Below are 24658 nucleotides of genomic sequence, written 5' to 3' on the forward strand. Positions count from 1 at the left end.
AGTTAGGGAACCAATTACAGGAAAAAGAGAAAAGTACACCTTGGCATCGATCTAGGTACACACTTTAAATAATATTTTTTCACGATACTGTTTTGTGCCAGATACATACAACAGGTTTTAGAGACTGACAGCACAGTGCTTCAGGCTGTATACATCCCCTCAAAACTCTAGGGCTGTCAAAAAAAATTACATTAAAAATATAGCATGTTAAATTAGAAGAATAATGACTAGAATTAAATCTCTAATATGATCAAAAGCATGCTCACAATAGAGTTTTCTTTTTACATTACATTCTAGGCTATTTCTACAGAGTCTGCAAAATGGAAGCAATAATATTATATTAGGTCATGAAATTCAGGAACTGAAGATTATTATGTCCCCAACCTGAAGACTGCCTGTGCTGACAGACTCCTGCAATTCCAAGAAGCCTAGATGATATTATCATGGTTCTGCACTGCCTCTGAGGATCATTTGCATGACATTCAGAACAAAACTGTAAGCTCCAGGTAAAACTGAGGTCTTAGCTGAGCACTCAGTACTTTATAGAAAATAATCACATTCTGATTATTTTCATTTTAGATAGAAATTCTCAGCCTAGCAGTAGCAAACAGACCCCATCAGGGGCAGATAAATGTTTTTCTTCATCGATTTGTTAGATAAAGTCCAGGTATGGAAAAGGTTTTGGGTAGACTGTTGTTCTTGATTATTTGAGAAAAATACTAAATGCTAAAATAATCTAGATAAAGACTTTTTCCATCCTTGCTGGATCCAGCATAAGGCCAGTTGTTTTTTGTTTTTGATTTTTTCCCCATATAAAGATCAAACAAAATAAAGCTCAAAAGTAGAGAGGATCACTAGAATTAGTTCTATAATTCTGAGTTACTCATCTTTCTTCTAAGTCGTATCCTATCGCTCCCATTCATTTTGGTGAGGGTGGATTTGGTTATTATTCCAAACCTGTCTGTGTTTGCAGCATACCATGAAAGCAGTTCTTGAGTTGCAAGGAGCCCACTGCCAGTACTCCAACCTCCTGTGCTCCACAGTTTGAATACACCAGGGTGATTTTGAAAGGTCTTTCTATTCGTCCAATCTGGGCCACCAGATGTTTCCATTTCATCCTAGAGGACAACAGAATGTTATCAGACATACACAAAGCACATTGGATTCCATGGAGTCTCTAGCATAAAGATTCTGCACTCTACCAAAGAGAAGTAATAGTATTCATGTGGGAAATGGATCAATGTATGCAAATAGCAAGATAACAAATGGGTGTTAATATAAAACAAGAGATGTTCAGCCTAGCAAGCTCATGTAAGGTTATCTTTGCTGCAGAGCATATTGCTAATGACAAAGAGATCCAGCTATTCCCAATGATTCTTAAATGGGTCTTAAATTATCACCAGTTTTGGACACACTACCCCAATATGTGCTTTCCACACATACATATGGTTGTGTTCTGTTTGCTATTGAAAGTACAGATCAACCAAGCAACTACACAAGACTCTGAATCTCCTCAAGCCAACATTGACATTGTCTGTTCTGGAAGTAAACGTCTGACCCTGAATGTTTCTTGGTTGTGTCAAGAATAAAAACCTTTATCTGTGTGCTATCTGATTTTCCATCTTAGCAAACCACAGTACACCCACAAAACAAGGGATAGAAGAGAAGTGCTGTTCCAGGAAATGCAGATTACTTGTGCCATTTACATTTCACTACAGAGCAAATGCCATAACCCACAAGTCTAGACTGCAAAGGTTTCTCAATTGTGCAGCACTTGTGGCAGTTTGGAGAAAGACAAATGGTCCCCTGCACCCTAATTTTAAAGGCGGTTGTCAGACATCAAAAGTTAGAGAAAGATACCAAAAGGGATTTTTGAAGTACCTCACTCAAATTAAGTCTAATGGAAGTCAAGGTATCCAAGTATCATTTGAAAACTACAGCAAAATTCCTTAAAATATTTTTACTTTATTTTTGTTTCCAAAAACTGTTCTTATATCTTAAGTTAACAAGACAGCAAAATACAGTTAAATATGTGTTATTATTTTGTAAATGGATTGGAGCAAGGCTAGTGAGAAAGGAATCCTTGCTCTAAGCTCTTTTCTGAAAATAGTATCAGACAGAGATAACTTTACCCACATTCTACACACTGCTGACGTTACTGGGGCCACTCTGGACAAGTGACCTAAGTGGTTGCCAATGGAGTAATAAGAAGGCCAGGCCACAATGTTAAGACATGTTGATCAGCTCTGCTCCTTGTGTTACTTTTTCATTTAGGAAATGCCTTCAGCTGCAATGAAATGGTCATGTAGCCTTTGTTCTACACCAGAAACACCTTAGAAGGCAACACCCAGATTACAAACACATCTCTTCTGGACTCAGTATGAAAATCACAGAACTGTATTTGCAACTTGCAAAAAATTCAAAGCAACTTTAATTTTTTTATCACCTTCTCTTGCATTCTTCCCTCCACAAACCAATTATATAACTTTGTATAATTTTTTACTATCCCTTCTATGGCATCCACACACCTTTCACAATTGTACACACAAATACCCACAGATATCCTGAACTCATATGAAACAGAGGTCTTCTTACAAAGATGACCCTATTTCCTCTATTTCCTGTCCCATCATAATATATTCAATAGTTCATTATCATTTAATTCATCTTTGAAAGGTACAGCCCTGAACAACAGCACCATCTCTACTTCCCAACATGGGAGAACAGCTGCTTTGCTTTCAATTTGTATTACAGTGCAGCTTCAGGAACATCCAGCACCTATAAATATAATTCATAAATATTCTTATAAATATATCCCCTCACCACACTGTGGGACAACATCCAAGAGCATCCAGCACTGACCCAGAACTGAGTCACTTCTGCTACATGACACAGCTTTGTTCATCACTCCATTGCATCCTGTTGACCACAAGAATGAATGAGCCATAATCAAATTTGTTCAATGAGCCAATAACGGTAAGAACAATTTTTAAATCTTTCTAATTTAGCTATTAGGCATAGTTCTAGTACCTCCACCAAGTTACAACACACACTCCAGCTGAAACATCACAGTATTACCAGTGTTAACACAACACTGAGTGCAGGAGCCTGTGGCACACAGCCTTTGATTCACAGCTGGTACATTTAGCAGTTGCAACTTGAAGAGCCCCACAGCTGAAAACAATGACTAGTTCAGCTGCTGCACCTTAATCCTATATGCTTAATGACCCAGACACTTTGGAACTTGCTGTTTATAGACTGCTACATCAAAATAAAACTACTTGTCATCTAAGTCAATAAACTAAGCTCTGAAATGTCGTGACTTAGGAAGACAGACTGTCTATTCTGCCATGTCTGCTGGGAGAGCTGTGGTACCTGGTGGAAGAATAAGACCACCATCTTAAGCCACTACACTTCTGTGAACTGGTAGCTCTACAGAGCCAGAGCACTAAGGTCCCACAAAACATCCCAGTTCTGTACTGAAATAACTCGGCTACTGAAATTTTCTCCATTTATAACACAGCAGGAAAAGCTGTCTAACATCCAAAGGCTGCAAAAATGACAAATGGCTTTGCATCACATAAAGTGCTTTTGTGTATGAAGTCTCTTCATCATCAAGGTATTCCCCTTCAGAGAAAGCCTCGCCCCCTCGATCCAACTGCAGGAAGAATTCTAATGCTGTAAATAATTACACCTCCTTTGCTTGGTCCCACCATTGAAACGGAAGCTAGTCAGAGCCAATGTAATTTTCTTAATGGATTCAGGAATGAAGCCCAGTGTTGATCCAGCAGAAGATGGATCATTGCAGCAGGCTTCCAGATAAACCAAGCTTGGCAATAACTTTACTATTGATTTTATGTCAAACCAGATCTTAAGTATTGAGGCAATATTACTCTTCTAAAAAGAGATGTTAAAATTCATCTGTATGCAGGAAGAATTATCAGGGTATGACATAATTTTGAGAAATGTGCATGGATAGAAAGTTTGGTGTTGCAAGCTATCTAATGCTTAAGGCAAGAAAATTCAAGATTCACCCTGAAAACTTTTAATTCCAAATCTTCTTTTGTAGGGTTCACTTTGTTCAATCTTCTCTGCTGAACAGATGCTTTCCACCCTCTTCTTACGAATCCTTTCTATGATGTGATTTTCATATCCAACAAAGGTAACTGATGATTAATTTTAGGAAATATTTTATGTAAAGAATAACTATTTCTTCATTAGGACTGAAAAATGCAATAAAGCAGAACATGAAAGCTGAAATATTTTCTAAATTAGGGGATCCCACTGCATGGGTTTTTGCACGAAGCTGTGTATGCTAGATGCTTCTAGACTCAATCAGTGAACTTAAAGATTAGAAGTTTTACTTTACTTTTATACACACAGGAAGCTGTTGTCTACAAGTCCTCACATACATCCAGTGCTAACCGCTGGACTTAAAAGGAAATAGAGAGCACAAAACACATGTCTACCACTCCAGCCTTCACCAAACTCTTAGACGGTTATTCTTTGACATAGTAGAATTTTGGATGCAAGTTCAAGAGAGGCACAAGAGGCACACAATGAATCATATTCTCAGCTTAGTGTTTAAAATTCATAGTTTTATATAGCAGCTGGACAGCCTCACCCTTTCTAGATACATTTTTTTAATCGAAATGGCTCTGCTCATTGTTGTCAGCATGCATTTAGACATTATCTGAGAACACTTACCAGGCTACTCCCTTGTCATCTGTACAGTGGGAGAAGTTAAATAACTTTTGTGGATGAAAACAACCGCATTAGTAGTAGTGTCAAAGACAGCAAGTTTTTCAAGTGTCTCACAAGATGGTGGAGCATTATATCACCATCACCCCTCCAAAAAAAAGGGGGAAGACACAAAATCCTAAGCAATAAGCAGTTTTGTGAGGTTGGCTATCTGAGAACTCATATGTGCATGTGACCATGAAATTTTTGTTTTCTGATCTACTGAGAGTACCGTGTCCTTTCCAGAATGAAAACAGAACAAAATCAGCTAGGCTTATTGACTACAGAAAGTGAAAATATTATCCCACATTGCCCCAAATGGTGCTTTTTTTTTTATTTTCAATGAAGTGTGAGTACTTAGAGTTGAAAGAAACTAGCTTCTTACTGAAACAGTTTTGGCTAGGAACACAGAAATAATTGTGGTCCACAACAAACACAAGCATGTGAAAACACTCAAAACCACACAGGACTCAAGAATTTTCAAATGTGGCTGATTCTGCATCTGTGTGGTAAAGATGAAAAGGTGGGATAAGCAAAATAGTAAAAAAGTCTGAGAAAAAATGTTGGTTTTGTTTGGGTTTTTTTTTTTTTAATATATATATATTAGATGTGACCTGAATAAGCACCATAACCATAATTCTGAGGATGTGAAAACTGTTTTCTGAGTTAAGTGCCAGATAAAGAAGGCTTGGCCTTGCAAGCAAGGCTACAGGCTCCTGATGTTTGAGCTTTACAGACATAACAAGAAATGAAATTTTATATATGTTTTGTAAATACATAGAATCTCAAACACCTCACTCCCTCAGCAGTTCTCCTTCTGATGGTAAAATCTCAGAACACCCATGATCCATAGGTATGGTATTTAAAAATAAATATTGTGACTTTGTGACTTTGCCCTACTTGTCCAGAGGACGTGGTACCAAAAGTCCATCTGTTTCTTTTTCTTTGATTAAGGATTTTATATGAAAAAGTAGTGGCAGCTTCAACACTACCAATTTAATGATAAGTCCTACTAGTTGGTGAGGTAAGCAGGAGAGAAACTTTCTCCTACATGTTACATATATCTAAGCTTTTCAGAATTGTGCAGCTGATGGATCCTGAGGGAGAAAACACCATCAGGAGAATATTTCAAGGTCCAGAAAGAGGAGAGTTCACTGAAGTAGTCTGGTGCAGCTGGAGTTTATGATGAAGTATAGCTTGGTCATGGAATTGAGAGGTGACAAAAGGGACCCAAGCAGGATTTCCTGGAGTGTCTGATTATCTGAAAAAAGTGCCACCTAGCCTTTTTTCTATGTTCAAGATTTTACTTTGATCTGAATACAATCCCTTGGTAGTAATTTTCAGTGGTTACACTAGGTACTACACATAGGCATCTATGTCAACGTCATCTCCTCCTTGTCCCCCGTGGTCTGCTCTAAATCGTGCAGCAATGTTTGGTTAAGACAGAAAAGCTTGTAGAGCTCCTACTCCCTGTGGAAAGTCCCTGTAAAGTGGGAACCCTTCAGGGTAGTCTCCCCTTAACAACCCATGTTATTAAAAATCTTAATCATGGAGATAATGCTCATTTCAGGCTACCTGCCTAGCAAGAAGCAGGTCAATCGCTGTGTTAGAAATAAATTCTGTTCTGCCTGCGTGGTCAGGTTTTTAAAATTGTACCAAGATTTTAAAGTTCCCCTGTAATAAGGGAGGAAAGGAAGGATATTTGATAGTTCCTAACTTTGTTTTATCTCTTTTCTATCCTCCTTTCTATCTTGATTTCAAACAGGACTTGGTCTCCTCCCCTGTTTAAAATCTTGAGAGTAAGTTCTCTGAGCTTACCAGTGCTTCATTTCATTCAGTAAGAAAAAGTCTGTGCCAACTTCCAATAAAGCTAACTTCATTCTAATAAATCTAAATGCCATCACTTTTAGAGAGATGATGATCTCGACTTCACGTAGAATTATTTTGCAGTGCTCAAATAAGCTGCTAAATAACATCTATGATTTGTTCCAGAGATGCTGCAGTGATTACCAGCAAAGCCTGGTCTGACCATTAAGGTGTAGCAAAAGGGTATTTTATGAGTTTATATTGTGGAATGGAGCTGCAGCTGCAGAGGCCTGTCAAGTATTCAAAAAGCAGCAAGGGCAGCTGTGGGTAGGTAAAAAACAAATATTAAAAATTAATCCTAGAAAATGCAACAGACTCCCAGTGAAATTGGCAAAAAGATAGGGAAGGAACAGCCAGGAAGGAGCTGAGCAACAGCTGAAAATGAGAGAGAAAGAGAGAGAGAGAGAGAGAGATCTGGGAAAAAAAAAAAAGTCAAAAGTTTTTTAGTCAAACTCTGCTATCTTTGGCTGACGGGGACTCTCCACTACAGATCTCCATGGCAGCCTGAGGAGTGCCAAAGAATTCAAAGAAAACAAGAACTGGGATCTATTGCTTAAGTTCTCCCTGGGAGTCAGTCAGGTGATGGAAATAAAAAACTCTGTTATGTGTCTGACCCAGGTTCTTACAAGTTGGACTGCAGCAAAGGAAAAACAAGCACATGGAAAATGGAAAAATTAGACAACACGTGGACTTCTCTCTTTCTTTTCCTGTTGTGATTTGTTCCCTTTACCCATTTCTCTTCCTTACTGCATTCTGCTACACACAGGAATAAAGAAGTAAAACATTGGCAGGATCAAAGGGAATACAGGACAAGATCTGGGGTTGTTATAACTTCTTTTGTTTTCCTTCGCCTCTTCTTACCTCAGTTTTTTTCCCTCCCTGAACTCTACAAATGGAGCAGAAGTGGATGCTCCTGAAACTACTAGAAGGGAAGAAATTATTAAAGAGGTAAAATTAACCCCACCTCAAAATGAGAACTGGGTCCCTTGTAGCATTGATAGAACCCACAGAATCCATAGAGATATCAGTCATGTTACCAAGGCAGTTTTTGGACTGGATGCATTTTACAGCTGCAGTCCTAGAATCAGTGAAAAAATTAATCATTCTTCACCCTTCTAAGCGTGAGGGAAGAAGAGTAAGATCTAAGCTAGTGTGTTCTTTGCAAAGGGGACACACAAAACCTGTGTCTATTACAGGCATCCTGTCAGGAGGTTATGTGGTTCAGTCCTGAAAGTCATACCTTTATTTTCTGCTGTAATATCAGCAATGATCTCAAGAAAGCAAAAGACAGTGATAAACAGCGCCTAAAGGAACTCCACTCTACCTTGCAATTCAATGACTCAACAGTTGAAAATTGATTGTCCTACCCGGCATTCTCCTCCCGGCCAGCTCTCAGAGAAGTTACTGTATTTTTGTTTGTCTCCGCATATCTGATTTCAACTGTGACTCTCTGGAGAAGAGGAACAGCATCCTGTGAACATATGGCCAGCTCCAGCACGCAAGAATCCAAGCTCCCAGGCAGGATAGGGCTTTGCAGGCTGAACTCACATCTATCTGGGAGTCTACTGGTGTTCAGGAGGAAAATGTACCCTGTGAAGAAAAAAAAAAAAAAACACAACAAAACAACAGACATGCAGCATGGATGGAAGAGAGATAATAAGAGGAAAATGGAGGAGTTTGAAGAAAAGAGCCATGAGAACAGAGGAAGAACTACGCACAAAAAAAAAAAAAAAAAGAGTGAGGGTAAAGTAAAAATTAAGGGTTTAAGTAAAGAAATTACAGAAGAAATGAGAAGAAACCAAAAAAAGCATGAAGACATGTCCAACAGAACAAAAGCCAAGGACTTTGCCAGTCAGACAACAGACAGGTGGAGCCAACTCTGGCTTGTATAGGATTGAATTTCCAAAGAAAGATGCAGTGCCTGCAAGTAAAAGCAGCTTATCCCAAAATGGGGAGATAGAAAATGAGTATATAAAAGGGCCGGCTGTTTAGAGAGCACATCCATACACAACCAAGACAGCACACATGCATTGCATGGTCATTTCTTATTGACTGTTGAGCACTGACTGTGCCTTTGGGAGCCCTGCACCAGGACCAGCACATGGTGGCACTTACAGTGACATGGGCCTGAGGCCTCAGCCTGCTGACTCCTGCTGCAGCCAGAGCTGGGTGAAAACAGGCGTCTATTCAAGGGGAAGTGTAGCTCTGCCTACCTTCAACATCTCCATTGGAGGAGCTGTTTTCCAGAAGCATCTGCTGCCTCTCCTGGGATTCCAGGACACCAATGGAAGATAACACCCAGTCTGGTTTTCCAAAACTGTCTGTGGACGTCACCCATGAACAGCTTGAGCCGATGATACAAGAGATTTCTGTTGTGAGAAACCAAAGGTTTCAGTGAGGCCGATCCCAGCTCAAGGGGCACATGAGTGACCAATTGTACAGTGTATGGGGGCTATATCTCCCAAGAAATAGAAGGATTGAAGAGAAAAAGGAAATTTTGTCCTGGACTATAGCAACAGAATCTCTCCTGGAGCAGGGCAAGGAACATGTAAGAATTAAAAAATAACCCACAAATTCTTGGCAGAATGTAAGTCAGATTCCTCCCACTGGTATCAACAATGAATTTATATCGGTTGAAGGTCTAGACCACAAGTACTCAAAGTCCCAAATGAGAATAATACCAATAATATCAGCAAGGATATTGAAACTATATGGATTTAGCATTTTGGCAGAAAGAAAGAACTGATACTTTAAGGGCAACCTTCTCCTAGCAAGAGAAAGAGCTTGACAGGGTCTCAAGCAAAATAGATGAGCAATGCAAGCTTTACACAATTTTTTATTTTTGTCTTTTGTAACAGTTTTACTTTCCTCTAGCAGGGTAGATAAGAATACCTTCTTAACAAACTCCAGAGTTTGCTCGCAGTACTAAAAACACGAGATCATCTTGGTCAGAATTTTTCATAATCAGCATATTATAAACCAGACAAGAAGTAATTCACTGTTCTCTCATCAATCTAATATAAACTCCCTGAAGGGATGTTAGCTGCACAAAGCTCTCCCACACAGAGTGGAGCTGAATAGAGCTGATATTAATTTGCATGATATGTTATTTTCAGTAGTAATAATAATATTATAGTAATAACTGGAGTGTCCCCAGGCCAAGTAAGAAATATTAAGAGACTAAACATTCATATTTAGGATCCTGATGTTCAGAGGGTATTCAAACCTTGTGAACATGAATGACACAAAGTTAACCCTTTTGTAGTCCTATTCCTGTGGAGGAGAGCAGGCAGGTGGGAAGGACAGAATTAAGGTCAGGGATATAACAAGGAAGTGTGGCTGCACAGGTATGGCAAAAATAAAAACATAAGAGCCTCCAGCAGATTGCCTATATTTCAACTAAACTTTCAGACAAAGGAGAAAAGGAAGCATCTTTTGAATGCGACAGCAAAAGAAGACTAGCTTTCTCCTAATTATTGAAGTTAATTCTAACTTCATTTTTATACAACAACATCCAGTGAGCAGGGGAAAAATAAACACAGATGTTACAGAGTTGCACATAACTTTGGGTTGGCATAGACTGTGGTCTCTCACCCAAACACTTCTCCTCCCTTGCTTTGGACACTCCCCAACTCTTTCTGGCCTGTTCATACTGGGTTTGCTGCCTTGCTCAAACTGACACCTGGGCCAACCATCCAAATTCCTTCATCAAATGCATACAGCTTAGGAAAGGCCTGGGCAGTGTTCAGCCCATCATTTTTACATGGAAGCCACAAGTAGATGAACTGGCAAATTGTGTATATGTGTGTGTATGCTATGCTAGATACCAGCAGCACACAGGAATGAGGACTCCAGCCACTCTTCTGGCTCTGTTGGATCTCGGGGAAAATGTCTGTGCACAGCTCCGGGCTATGGTTTGATGATCCAATAAAAAAATGTTAGGGATCTCAATAGCTCAGAAATTCCATAGATGTGTGAGACAAAGCAGAGTCCTGACCCAAACCTGCTGTGCTGTTTCAAATTTATTGAGGTTTGACAGGTTAACTCAACACCTACATACTTATTGTTAGTAGAAATAGCATTTTTATCGGATAATTTTTTTCAGTTTGTAGTAAAACCCAGAAAGCAATTTCTCTCACAAGAGCCTAACAGTGAAAGAGACCAAAGTGAAAACTCAGGAAAGAAAATTTTCCTTTTTCAAGTAAACAGTTACTTGAAACTATTGTTTATGACAAAATCATTTCATCAAACCTTAGCAATACTTCAGCTTGCAGTGGCAAGGTCTGTACCAGTGCAGACTTAGTCCTTTGAGTGTGTCTCACGTGGCAACGTGGTTCACAGCTGATATAGGTGAATACAACTTTTCCCTTGAAAAGCATCTAATTCCCAGCTCTCTGAGGTTTATAGTGCCTGTCTGCCACAACCTGAGGCCAAAGACATCTGAATACCTGCAAGAGTCTGAAACTGATCAGGAAAGTTTTTGATATCCAGTAAAAAAAGACTGTTTTCTCTGGGAAGAGATTATATGCATTGCATTTTGCTGGGTCAACAAAAACCTGGTTTTTAGTATAAATCACAGAATAAGAGAACTGGGTACACTTATGGTTACAGTGAAAGAGAACACTGAAAACTGAGACCTCTAACACCACTATGTACTGCCTTACAGGTATTTCATATCCAGCTTTGCTTATGAACTTGGAGAACCTCAAGTACAAGTCAGCAAAAAGGAAGCCCATGACAAAAGAAAAATGTATAATATAGAAATACATCTGTATTATTACAATCAGCAAAGAACATATTTTAAGATATTACAAAAATGCTCCATGGACAATCCAGGATATGTCAGAAAGGACTTTAAAGAATTAGATACCCTCTGGAAGATGTTACTGTAAGGAACACTCCTCCATCAAGGCTAGGTCACCTTGCCACCCCCTGGGAGGAATGTGTGGCTTTTCTAACACCTAGAGACCTTTCGTTGTTGTTTAGAATCTTCATTAATAACCTGAACAAGGAGACAGAGTGCACCCTCAGCAAGTTCACAGAGGTTACAAAAGAGAGAAGCAGGTGACACACCACAGGGCTGGGCTGCCACACAGAGCACTCTCAACAGGCTGGAGATTGGAATCCCTTGAAGAAAAAGGCAAGTCCTGCACCTCGGGGGTATAACCCCGTGCACCAGCACGTGCTGGGGGCTGACTGGCTGATAAGCAACCAAAGAGAAGGGCTTTGGGAGTGTGGTGAACAACAAGCTCTTTGTGAGCAAGCAATGCACCCTTGCAACAAAGGCAGCCAACAGGTTTCTGGGCAGCATTAGGAAGAGCATTGCCTGTAGATCAAGAGAGGTGATCTTTCCTCTATATTCAGCACTGGTGATACCACAGCTGGAGTGCTGTGGTCAGCTCTGGTCTCCTTAATGCAAGAGACATACTGACCTACAGGAACAAGTCCAGCACAGGTCCTGACTGAGGGGCTGGAGCATCTTGCATAAGAGGAGAGGTTGGCACAGCTGGGGTTGTTCAGTCTGTAGAAGAGTACAGTCAGGGGGATTTCACCAATGTGTATGAACACTTTGATGGCAGGGAACGAAGTGGAAGCTAGGCATTCTCAGTAGTGTCCACTGACAGGACAAGAAGCAGGGAACATGAGTTAGTAAACCTCATAGCTCACTTGGATTTCACAATGCCTTGAAAATAAAATATCAAAATAGATAGTTTGTTCTATAGTAGTGTGAAAGCATCTTCATTATTAGCTTTTATTTCAAGAACTCCCAATCCCAAATCTTGTGGATTTCAGTGTGCTGATAGAAATTCTTTTGTTTTTCCTTCCTTTTTCTCTCTTTTCCCTCTTCCTTCTGTGTTGAGGATTTTTTTTTTTTTGGGTGGAGGGTTTCTTTTTTTGTTTCTTTTTTTTGGTTTTTTTTTTTTTTTTTTGGTTATTGAGCAGGGAGGCAGTAAATTTCTTCTGTGAAGGGTTGTTTGGGGTTATTTGTGGTTTGGTTTGCTTGCTATGTTTTGGGTTTGGGATTTTTTTTTTTAATTTTGTTTAATACAGAAATAAGGAATTCCCTTCAGTTTACACTGGTCTTTCTAAGTCATTGCTCTAGTTGCAGTCAGAAATACAGTGCCATAGCTTTCTGGTAAGAAGTGCTTGTAACTGCCAGCACCTCTTACACCTAGATTCTGAAGGAGAAATAAGGAGGATGTAAAGAAGAGGACATGTGGTACCTGGTGTAGAAGGCTGATGCAATGAAACCATCTTATTTTTCATCAGGGAGAGTTCCTGAGTTGGATTTGGTGAAGAAGAGTTTTCTTCATGCGATCCAGAGCAGAAGACAACAGCTATAACAAAATAAAAAGAGGAAGGGATGTGCTTGATGTTGCTTTACAAAACTCTGCTCCCATATCATAAAGCATGAGCATATATATAACAAAGCCCTACTACATCACTCTCACCTTTGTTGCAATGCTTTGGTGCAGTACCACCCTGATATCTCCAGAACAATTCATACCAACAACATATATTTTATTTATTTAACCTGTGCATGTGAAAATACACAAGTCCTGAATTAAGCATGCAGTACTTTGTATCTAATATTATACTTGGTCTTTTCTAGAACTCATAAACAATTTGGCAAAACCAAACATATTTGTTGTCAAAAGATTTTCACAGGCAGCAAGATACAAAATGAATTGCTTTCAAACCTTGGCCATTTGGGTTACGGGTTCAGCAATATAAAAATGTCAAATTGTGTCAGAGGGGACAGGAATCTTATTCACATGAATTGCAACTGAGACAAGGATGTACAGACATGCCATTGATAACTTCTAAGATATTTTCAGCAGAGGTTATTTGAACATTACTACTACGAAAACTTGCATCACTGTCTATAAAAAGAAAAATCCCTCAAACTTGAACATAACTTCCTGTGTACTCACAATTGCATATAATTTTTCAGCAATACCTGGTCTGATTTTGAATTGCTGTAACAATTTTGATTTTAGTATATATGACAATGCATCACACAGTTATTAAAATGCTGTGAAATGTTCCATAGCATGAAAATTCTGCATCCTTCCATCTTTTACTATGTTACTAAAGACAGCAATTCAACGAGTTCCAAGAAAGAGTAATTTTAGAACAGAAGAGCATTATGCTGCAGGAGACACATGCTGTACATATGACAGATTTGGTGTCTCCACAGATCAATTTTCAAACACTATATTGTTTTCCTGCCTCTGTTTCCAAATATTTAGGGACATTAGTATTGAAAAGGTTGATTTTGCACTGCATATACAACACAGGCACTGCCCTGATAAGCAAGGTATCTTCAACAACAGGATGAAAATGGGAATTATGTCACCCGAGTTTAGCCAGCTTTATGAAAGTGTTGTCTTATGAAAAATCCATGCTAATAAACAATCATACATTGAATATTACAAGAAATTCTGCTATGTAAAGGGCTTTTGACAACTGAAGTCTGCTCCTCCCAATTTATGTTGTGTCATTTGAGATATTGCTCAGTTCTCTATTTCCCGATCTTCACTCAGCACTGCTATAGCTTCAGTATTTACTTCCCTTAGGGTTTTCTGTAAAGTCTGTTCCACCCACTCATCTCCTCACACACTCCAAGCTGCTTGTATTCTTTGGAAATAGCCTGAGTATCATGGGACCCACAAACATAGTACAGTCATAGCAGAAGTTCTGCTAGAGACATTTTTCCTGATACAACTAAAACAAAATATTTGGCGCAGTCACACCCCACCCCCCTCCCCTACAAACACCTTTGGGGTGTTCCTCTTGTTTTTCATTAGCAAGCACAAGATCCAATGTCATATTACCAGCAATGGAGCCCTAAGCTACTTGAAACATGAATTTACTTCCTCAGTGTGGAAAATACCCCCATTGCTATTGATGATGGCTGAGATAAATAAGATACAAAACAAGGGTAACAGCCTACTCAAATTGGCAAAAAACTGCAACAGTTCATTCTAGTGTGTGTAACAAACATATTCACCTGTCCTGGGGAGATGCCACTTATCTAACTGGACATCTGAGAGGAAGGAAGGGTAGTCATTACAGCCAAGTTCACTGAGAACGTATACTTGGACAGAAGACCCTAGACTCAGTGACAGACAAGGAATTCATTCATATGCACCAACAGAAATAGATCCCCATTCATTAATTTCATCAGAGCAAAGAATTTCTGGCTATGGCTGAGCGGAAGACTCACAATGGCAGCTTAGCAACTCTTGTCCAGCTTACGCTCTTACTTTATCTGTCAATTATTTTTCTTTTTCACTTTTTTAACTTCTTCAATTAAATTGAAAAATCTAGCATACATAGTTACTAAGATGCTTCTGATAATCCCACATCATGTCCTCTCACACATATTTGCATGTAATTTTTTATGACATAAATTTCAGCATGAAAAGAATAAAAATGACAATTACTTTTCACGTCCATGATTTCTCTATATTGATCAGCAAAAGTATATTGCTTAAGTGAAAAGAAATATAAGATGGAGAGGAAGGAGATTTGTGATTTTAAGTTAAGTCTGTAACTAAGGAACAGTTTAATATTGAACTGTCACAGGCAAAAGATGGGATCTTTTAACAGCACAACACAAATCAATCTCTTTTTCAGTAAAATAAGAAACCTCCAATGCTGAGAAAAAAAAAGCAATAAGATCCCTGCAGGGGTGATTTTTCTCCTGCATCTTGCTGTTACCTTGCAGAAGAGAAGAAAATTACAGAAAATAATTACAGAAATCCTGATGGGAAATCAATTCTAGATCTGCAAGAAATCTTTCTGATAAAAGAGGAATTTCCTTTAGAGCACTTTCTAGTTGTATTCTCCATCTAATATCAAAATAGCAACTCAATATTTCTCACTATTTCTCTGAGAAGATAAACTAATATACAGACTAATAGCTGTTAGGAAGTCACACCAAGCCTGAAGAAGACTTTATTTGCTACCTACTCAAGTATTTTTCAATGATCCTAAAGCTTCCACTCATAATAAACAGTTTCTCTTGTTAATGAGTATTTACAGCCTTAAGTTATTAACCTTGCTCTTTGAAAATATCACTGAAATCTCCTGCTGCTTGCTACTAAACTCTCTTATTCTTTGCTCACTAGTTGGTTCAGCCCCAAGTCCCTTGCTTACTTCATCATTCTTGTTGTACTCTGTCTAGACAGATTGCAGGTAATGGTCAAAAGGGAGCAACACAATAAAATACAGTTTTTCCAAGGCTTACAAGATGCTACTTCAGGGTCTTCTAGAGCCCACTCCAGTTTCTCAGGGATAAAGGCAGAAAGGGAGACATCAGTGCACACTAATGTTATGCCATACAGAATGGCCGTTCTCTCTCTCCTGAGATCTCCCTGTTAATCCATGAACCAATCTCATCACACATTTTGGCCAAAATAAATTATTTTATTCAATTGTCCACCATGACATTAAGTGTCTCTGTGACATATTTCCTTCCAGGACATGTATTCCCACCCTCCACTGTATTAGTTCCCTTTAAGATACTTAGTTGCATTGGTGTGTTGAATTCTGTCTTTTTTTTCCCCTACCTTAATCTGTAAGTTATCAGTAAATCATCAGTTTTAATGTTGTCTTCTGACTTATTCTTAGACTTCTAAGTAGAACATAACCCAGAACTTACATTTACAGGAAACTTATAGGTGGAGTTAATTGACAATTATTCTGGTTTGTACTTGTGTTTTAAACCAAAACATGACACAACAATTTGCTCCAGGCACTCACTTACGTATACATGTGGAGTTACAAATTTAAAAACGTGACTGAAGGTAGAATGTCCTACAGAACTTTTGTCACACTGGTAAACTCGTTTGACAAACTGACACTGCAACAAGATGTCTTTTCAAATAAACCCTTTAGATTGACAAGTAATCATAAACCTTTTCTAGCTCTTTACATGATATAATCGTATACATAATATTCTAGTATTTTAACTCAGACTGATGTTAAGGCAGCAATCTTCATATTACCAAGCAGTCCGACTTTGCAGGATTAGAGCAGATGTAATTAAGTATTGTCACCCAGCTTACGCCATCTAGACTTTTAAAATACTAATGCAGCATTAACTTTCTTCCAGTTCTGCAGAATTTCATCAGTATCCTGACACATTTACTGAAAATATCAACACATGGATGTGTTTCAAAGTTCCTTAACTAATTACATTCTTGAACACAAGCTGTCTCAATTAGTTATTTTTCAAAGTAGGCATTTTAATAACAGTTTTTTTCACAATATTTTTGGTTATTCAGAAAGCCATTGCATAATTTCTATGTGACAGTGAAAAATCAATTATTTTATTTTTTCCTAGAATACTAATATTTACTGAATAATTTTTCTTTTTGTCTCTATTATTGACAAACCCACCACACACATTTATGACAGATTCATATCATTGCTAAAATATTTTTGTTACTAATACACTTGGAAATTTTCCTTAGACTTCCTGCTGATTTTTTCTTAATTTATTTTGTTTTTTTCATCTATAGCTAAACTCTCAACTTTTCAACTTCCTGTTAGTGCAAGCAATGTAGTATTTTCCTTATTTTTTATAACAGCATAGCCTCCCCTGTCAGCCATAGGCTTGTAGTTTTCTAGCTGTTTAAACAAGCAACTCAATTATTATCTGAATCTTTCTGTCCATGAACTTTCTTTCAACTGAGCTCCTTTGGCACTGTTTTAAATTCCGAGATATTTACCTCTTCTGGAACTACCAAGATATACCGCTTTCAGATGTTATTTAGGCACAAAAGCCCATTTATTTTAAAATCTCAGCTGAAGTACATATCAGACCACTTAAGATTTTTATTCTATTTCCAAGAAAGGTGTACTCAAGCTGCAACCACTTCCACTTGTTGAAGATCTGAGTTTAGTTCTGAACTCAATTCTTATCTCAATTCTTTATCTTCTGAGAATGGATGCAAGATATTATCCTAACAAGTGACAGGGGAATTTTCATTCTGATACTGTCATCTACTCAAGATCTGCAAATCTGCTCCCATGCTAGCAGAATGAAACCACCAATATGCCACTTCTGTTGACAGCTTCACATACATATACAAGGAAAAAAAAGACATTTTTCCCTCCCCTTACACACAACAGTCTAGTCATTATCTCATCCAGATTTTCAGTTGGGTTTGACAGTGCATAGCAATCATCAGCAATCCCACTGACATTTATTTTATGCATTATTTGACCTTCAAGATAATTTTGTTCAATGGATGGGGAAAGAAGCAATGTCATTTTAGCCATACAATGCTGTTCCAAAGTTAGTTCTGTTTTTTGAATAACAGGAATTCTTCCTCCTAGTCTGAGAAATTCCAGTTTATCAGCACTATATGTTTAGAAGTTATCAATTGCATTTCACTGCCACTTGCTTACTAGCCAGCCTCACCAAGCAGTCACAAGCAGTTGGAGAACTCCTCTTTTAGTCCTTGGGGCCTTGTTTAATTTTATTCTCAATATCTTGCCTCTCTGCTAAGCAAGTGTTTTTATTTCTTGCTTTTCTATCATTTCCCTTGGCTGCTAATTTAACACCATGTGAAAAAGTCTGTCCTAACAAATCTGGAAGTTTGCTTCCTCTCCAGTGAGTTGGAGGCCAGTCAAACTGCAGAGTCTCTTCTCACTGGAGAATACAGACATGCATTTCATTGACCCAAGTCTTATTCAACTTATCTGACAGAAGAATACTTAAAAACTTTTATTTGTTTGGTTGGGTTTTAACTTCTTTCCTGCTTTATATGCAGAACATGAGTGCTATCCAAGAACATACCTTGCTCATCCTTCTTTGGCACCATTATAACATTTCTAAAAGTTGGTTATATTCTGCAAACTAAACCCAGTAATTTATGCTATGGACTATACTTGGAAGCTGTCTTGGTAGATATTTACTTCTGAGAACCTTCTCAGATGTTGCAATCCCAAGAGACATAATGCCACCTCCTCACACACCTGCTGACAAGAATCTTCCTTGATGGGTGGCAAGTGTATCAATCCAAAGGAATTTTCACAAACAGTAAGTGCCTGTTACAATTTTCACTTGGATTGCCAAAGATCATCTGCAGTTTCCATGACTTACTGAATGACTAGACATTTACAGTTGTACGAAATTCCTACAGTCCCCTCTCCTGCTGCTCACAGCAAGCTGCTTCCTGGCTGCCCCTAGATACACAAAATGCTGCTTTGTCTCACATTTCCTCACTTTCTTTATTCGGTCACTCAGTGGCTGGTTCCTTCCCTGGATAGTGGTGTTTCCTGAATCATTTTGTGCAACCACTCTTTATTCTCACCAACGCTTTGTAGAGTGCATCCTCATCCCTTCATGCATCAAATACTTGTTTCTAACAAAATTACTGCATCTCCCTTCAATAGCAGACTTGTGAAGCTCTGGCACTAAGCACAGTACATTGCAGTTTTCCACCTCTGTGCTACAGCTACTAGACAGAACTCACCCAGAAAATATTTTGTCCATACCATCTGTATTTTTCTCACAAACCTAGTCTATTGAATAAGACACAAGGTGAAATTTCGGGGTCCTCCTCTTGATACTACTTCCCTATCTTGGCATATTGCCTTTGAATAGCAACTCGCTGCTTATGATTTCTTACTCAGTTTTCACTGTACACTTACTGAAATAGATATGAATTACTATTTTAATTACTATTGATAAATAGGATGCCGAAACCACTTATTGAAATCCAAAAATACGGCATCTACTTCATCCTGCCGGTGGTGTGTTGTACACATGCATATACTTAGGTGTGCACATATTACCACATTAACTTGGAAAGATTTCTCTTTTTATAGCTAAGATGCTCAATACTCATATGGCTATTTTTATAACACTAACTGTTCATTACTCACAGGTAATGAGGGCTGGGTTTTGCACTGTGTCTCACCTCTTTTTAGGCTACCCAATCATATGCTGCACAACAGCACAAAGGCTTTCCAAGAACATTTGACATGCAGCGTTTGTAAGAACTCCATCCTGCTCCACTCATTATTTTCTCTCCTCTGTTCAGGCTCGGGTGAGTGGTAGAAGAGGCACCTACTGCCCTCCTTTTACCTGTGTACAGACTTGATCCTGACAGCTATCAAAGGCTGTATCAATGTCAGCTATGAAAAAGAGAGATTTGTCCATATGACCTACAGTTTCACTGGCAACCAGCTCTTGTTCTTCTTGGTAAGATTCCACTAGCCTGATTACAGATTTGCACCTGAAAGTTGGACATTGCTGGGTTGACATCATGTAAAAGGCACACCTGTGTCAGAGACAGCAGAATTCCACATCCTGAACTCTTAATCTGGTACCTTTTTCTCCCTTCCCTCTCCATTCACATTAATAGAGGAAAAAAAACCTAAATTAAGAGATGCATAAGTGTTTTCCCTGCAAGGAATATGGATTATCTTGGGTTCTTGAAAACTGACCAAAAACAGAAGTGGGAAAAAGAAGAAAAGTAAAAAGAAAAAAAATCAGAAGTGTTAAATGAAAAAAAAAGTGAAATTCTTTGATTCTTCAAGAACTTTTCTTTCCTTTTCAAACCGCAAAATACTTTTTCATTTTTCTGCAATAAAAATATTACCCATTCTTAAGGAAAATTTTCATTTCTCATTGGTTAAATGTTTTAGATTAACTTTCAATATTTTCAGTCTTGCTCACATCAGGCCACACTGGCTGTTGCCAAAATCAGAAGGGCAACAAGATGGGGAGAGAGGAAGGACTCAAGCCTTTCAATCTGGCTTTGTCATTTGAGAAAAGAGATAAGAAACTGAGCCCTAAGACACCTGTTCTATGGCAAATTGCCAAAGACTCATCCTCCCAGAGGGAATGCAACTTAGATGACTTACATTAGATGTATTACTCTGAAATGAATAAAATTTAGGGGAATGTGCCTAGTTCTTAATGAAGCATTTCAAGCAGCTACAAAGAACCAATAATACATGATTCAAATACATTTTGCCATCCAAGGGAACAGCACTTCCAAACTGATGTGCTCTTGCACAAAAATGTAGAGGAAGAAATAGAATTGGTTTATTCCTTTAGAACAGCACTTTCAGGGTTTTTCAATTGCAGCTTCAATGGAGGTATGGGAATTCACACATGCAGGGGTGACAGGCATAGTCACAAGGGAAGGTGAAGGAAGATATGAAGCCTGTGGATGCAGAGACAAAAGCAGAAGGGATGTGATCCCTCAAAAGTTTACCTGAAGCCTCACTCTCTGCTGATGACAGTAAAATGCTGAGTGACCATTTTCTCATGGTATGTTTTTGTATGGAAATGCCAGTTCCATTACTTAATAGGAAATACTACTATCTTCCAAATAATCAAGTGGAAAATATTACATCATTTTGTTACGGTTGAAACATGTCATCTTCACTCTCTAATCTGCTCTGAGTTTAGAACTAACACTAATAGAGTGAAATATGTAATACCTAGCTAAAGGAAAATAATGTTCTCAAAACAGACTGTTTGCCATACTGAATGACTACTTTTGATAAAGTCAAAGCATCGATTTAGAACAATTTGTTTTGTGAAAAATGTTAAGATTTTGAGTCTTCATCATCATTAGATATTAAAAACTATTCCTAAAATCAGTTTCCTGTGAAAGAGAATATCTAGTTTTTAACTACCTTGTATGCTAAGATGAAAAAAAACAAACAAACAAAAATTCTACAAGTTGCCCAGATCAACCAGCAAAATTAGGTGAGAGAGAACTGGGATACCTAATTGCTAGACATCTATCCTTCAGGAGATGCTCAGCTGCCAGCTTCAGGATGCCTCTGCACTTCAAAGCCTGTGGCAGGAGATCTGTCTCCCCACCCTTCAACTTCCATGTAACAACACTGCAACATTTCACAGAAAAAGAGGAATGGTGTGCTAGCAAGCAAGTGAAAGAAATACAATTTTCAGATCCAGGTCCTGATTAAATTGTTACAATGAATATGAAATTGATCCTGCAGAATTAAGTTTAGTAAAAATAAAATTATTTTCAATTACTTGATTTCACATAACATAAGTGGAGAGGACAAAAGTGACTTTAATCTGTCCTTGAGCTCCATTGATCTCCGAGGTTACTTAATGTCCCTTTCCATCTTTGTTTTACTAGCAAGAACCTTAGGAATGCTCGAAATGTATGCACTGCTTTAAGAATCCCTCAGGGGCTGCTCTGCTCACAAAGCAGCTATCCAAGCACAAAGGCATGTTTCCTGCACTTCTTTTTCCTTGATCTACTTTTGACACAAGGATGACTGTCAACAGCTCTTCATCATCTAAGGATTCCCCTTTGAGTACTTAACCCTTGCACAGCAGTGCAGGACAGCTACAAGGATGCCCATATGTCATTAAAAGCAGATTTTTTTAATACACTCCTTTGTCTGGTAACTCTTCCCAGAGAGGAACAGAGGCTCTCAAGGTACAGCATTGTCAACCAGACACTACTCAAGAGAAGGGCCCCCATTCCCATCCTGCTATTAATGTTCTGTGTGCAATAATACAGATGATGGGATCAAGTTCTTGGAGAAGGTGCTTTTAGGAAAACAAAGGAAAAGTGTGATGCAAAGACTTGGTTACTGTTGTATTATCAGTTCTCCTGGTTCACCCGGACAAGGAAGGACTAGCACAAGCCAACACTAATTTCCTTCTCCAGGTGTTTTGGTCAATAAAACCAACAAGCTTTTCCCCAACATTCAATTTCTGATTTATCTGTTTGGAGATTATTGAAGGATCAGAAACTAGTTCGTACATAATGGATAGCTCCATCCATTTTATATCAGAAACATCATCTCCTAGTTTCATTAGAACTTAATAAAATCCACTCACTGCTGAAAAGCACATGGCTACCAGTGAATTCTGAAAATACTGAGAGGGTATTGGTAACAGAAGAGAAATGCCTAAAAACATACATGCTGGTTCCCATGTTAATACTCAAGGCCCCATGCAGAAACTGCATGCCAAGCGCTTCTCTATTGTTTTACCTTGAAGAAGTCATGCACAGATGTTCACTCTGCCTTCACACACAAATGTAATATTCATATGCACAAATTCATTTAGATAAGTCTGCCCAACAGTGAAACAAGAAAAATTATTCACTACAACTCTTTTTAACAGCGAGAATACACTGAGATATTAAATTAAATACAGGATACATAAACCAACAAGCTCAACATACACAGTTGTTTCCAAAATGTGGTAGTGACAAATGCAGCCCCTTTGGGAAAGTATCAAACAACATGTTTTAAGATGAAAAAAGGCATTTTTAAGCAAAACAAAAAAAAGTCAGATTAATACATATGATGCCATCTGTAAACACTAAGTATGCATTTTATTTGACCATAGGAATCTTTAAGAATATTGTTTGGTACTTTCCAGCTATTTGGCATACTGTATTTTCTCTTTTAAATTACAAAATCCTCCTTATGGAATCAGTAATAATCATATAACACTTAACTTTATCTATCTCCTTTTCTTTCAGCATCCTTACTAATGATTGACTGCTTTATTAAAAAGATTAGGTTATCGTTGCCTTTACCTATTATTTTTAAAAAGTCTCTCCTCTCAGCTTCTTTTAATGAGAAACAAAGAGGGAAGAAGAAGAGTTATACCACCCCTACAGAAAGACCAAAGATTGAATGAGCCTGCTAATTAGTTGCTTCCAGTCCTCTTTATTTAATCACTCCAGAGGCTGCCCCAGAGTTGATGTTCATCTCAATCCAAGGAGGAGCAAGTGATTAGGAAGGATCTAAATAAACCTAGCAAAAATATAACTCATAGGTATTGCAATTCATCATTATAAATTAATTAAGCAAACCCAAGACACCCCCTCCCTCCCCAAAAGCATCTTCAAAACAAAAAGAAGCCAACAACCCACCCACTCACATACAACTTGAGCAGAGTGGTTAATAGATAGGGAGGAGATACAGAGGTACCAGATATTTGATTTTTTTCCTAGGAGACTGTGGAAAATGCTGTTAAACTATCAATTCTATAAGGTCACTTATATAGTTACACCTGATGTTGTGCTGGTACATTAAGAACTTCTGTAAAGGAGGTAGAAAACCCTGCACAGGAAAAGCTTCCAGCTACAATCCTCCTGACAGTACTGAAATATAGTCTGGTATCAGAAGCACAATGTGTGATTTCAAGTACTGATCTGAGCATGAAAGTGTAAGAATGAGGCTCAAAACACTTATCATAACATGGCACAAATACTCTTGATTAAAAAAAACATCCACAGGAGTAGTCAGCAGTAGGTACAGACTACATGGGGTGTAGAATGAGAGACATGCTAGAACCATGACATTATTAGTTGTCTTTGGTCTGATTCAACTAGCGATCTGTGTAGAAATGGCACTTATTATTACTGAGCTAGTCTTATTAATTTTTTTTCTGTAGTGAATTTTCACATTATTAAGAGAGTAAAACACTGTAAACTGCATTTTGATTTCTACAGTTATATCTACAGTCTCATTTTGGTTAATTAATTTGAACAAGAATTTCAAATGTACCAAGGTTAGTTGAACAAATAACAAGTATTTTGACATGACAGTTGCTGCAATGTATCATTCATGACTTGCCAATTGAGAGCCACAAAAGAAAGGAGAATGCAGTTGTTACTGCCTGTACTTCATGTCTTTACCCCTGAAGAAAAATGAACTGGGAGGTAGTTAAAATATTAACATGCTGGGAAACCATGATAGCAAGACTTCACTAAGAATGTCACTTAGTTCCCCAGTTAGCAGTGAATATGAGAATTTTCAAGACACAGTCAATAGCAAACTTTAAAGGGTAGCAAAATTCAGATTAAAAGCAGGAGTTCAGAATTTCTAAGAGATTGTTTGGCACCAAAAAAGACAAAATAAACTCAAGGACAACCAGATTAATTTTTCTTGTAGCATCTAGAATGCTAAATACATTGTAATACTTGGTGATCCAGACTGTCAATCAGTAGCTGCCAACAAAAACACTTGTCAGCCCCAGAAATAACCCCCAACAGCACTGGAAGGGGTCAGG

At 38.2% G+C, this 24658-nt stretch overlaps 1 protein-coding gene across 2 annotated transcripts in view; it reads right to left on the reverse strand.

The window, feature by feature from the left end:
• Window positions 1-24658, reverse strand: part of LTK (leukocyte receptor tyrosine kinase) — a 91713-nt gene that overhangs the window by 38756 nt on the left and 28299 nt on the right. Inside the window, exons 2-5 of one of the 2 annotated variants that reach the window (XM_002198977.7) lie at window positions 12831-12944; window positions 8820-8975; window positions 7974-8196; window positions 979-1118 (exon numbers count right to left, since the gene is read on the reverse strand). In XM_002198977.7, the coding sequence (XP_002199013.6) occupies window positions 979-1118; window positions 7974-8196; window positions 8820-8975; window positions 12831-12944 (633 nt within the window). The remainder of the gene's footprint in view (window positions 1-978; window positions 1119-7973; window positions 8197-8819; window positions 8976-12830; window positions 12945-24658) is intronic. The other variant, XM_072929978.1, reaches the window with a different exon arrangement.

The sequence above is a fragment of the Taeniopygia guttata genome, chromosome 5, assembly GCF_048771995.1.
Source record: "Taeniopygia guttata chromosome 5, bTaeGut7.mat, whole genome shotgun sequence".
Classification (NCBI taxonomy): Eukaryota; Metazoa; Chordata; class Aves; order Passeriformes; family Estrildidae; genus Taeniopygia; species Taeniopygia guttata.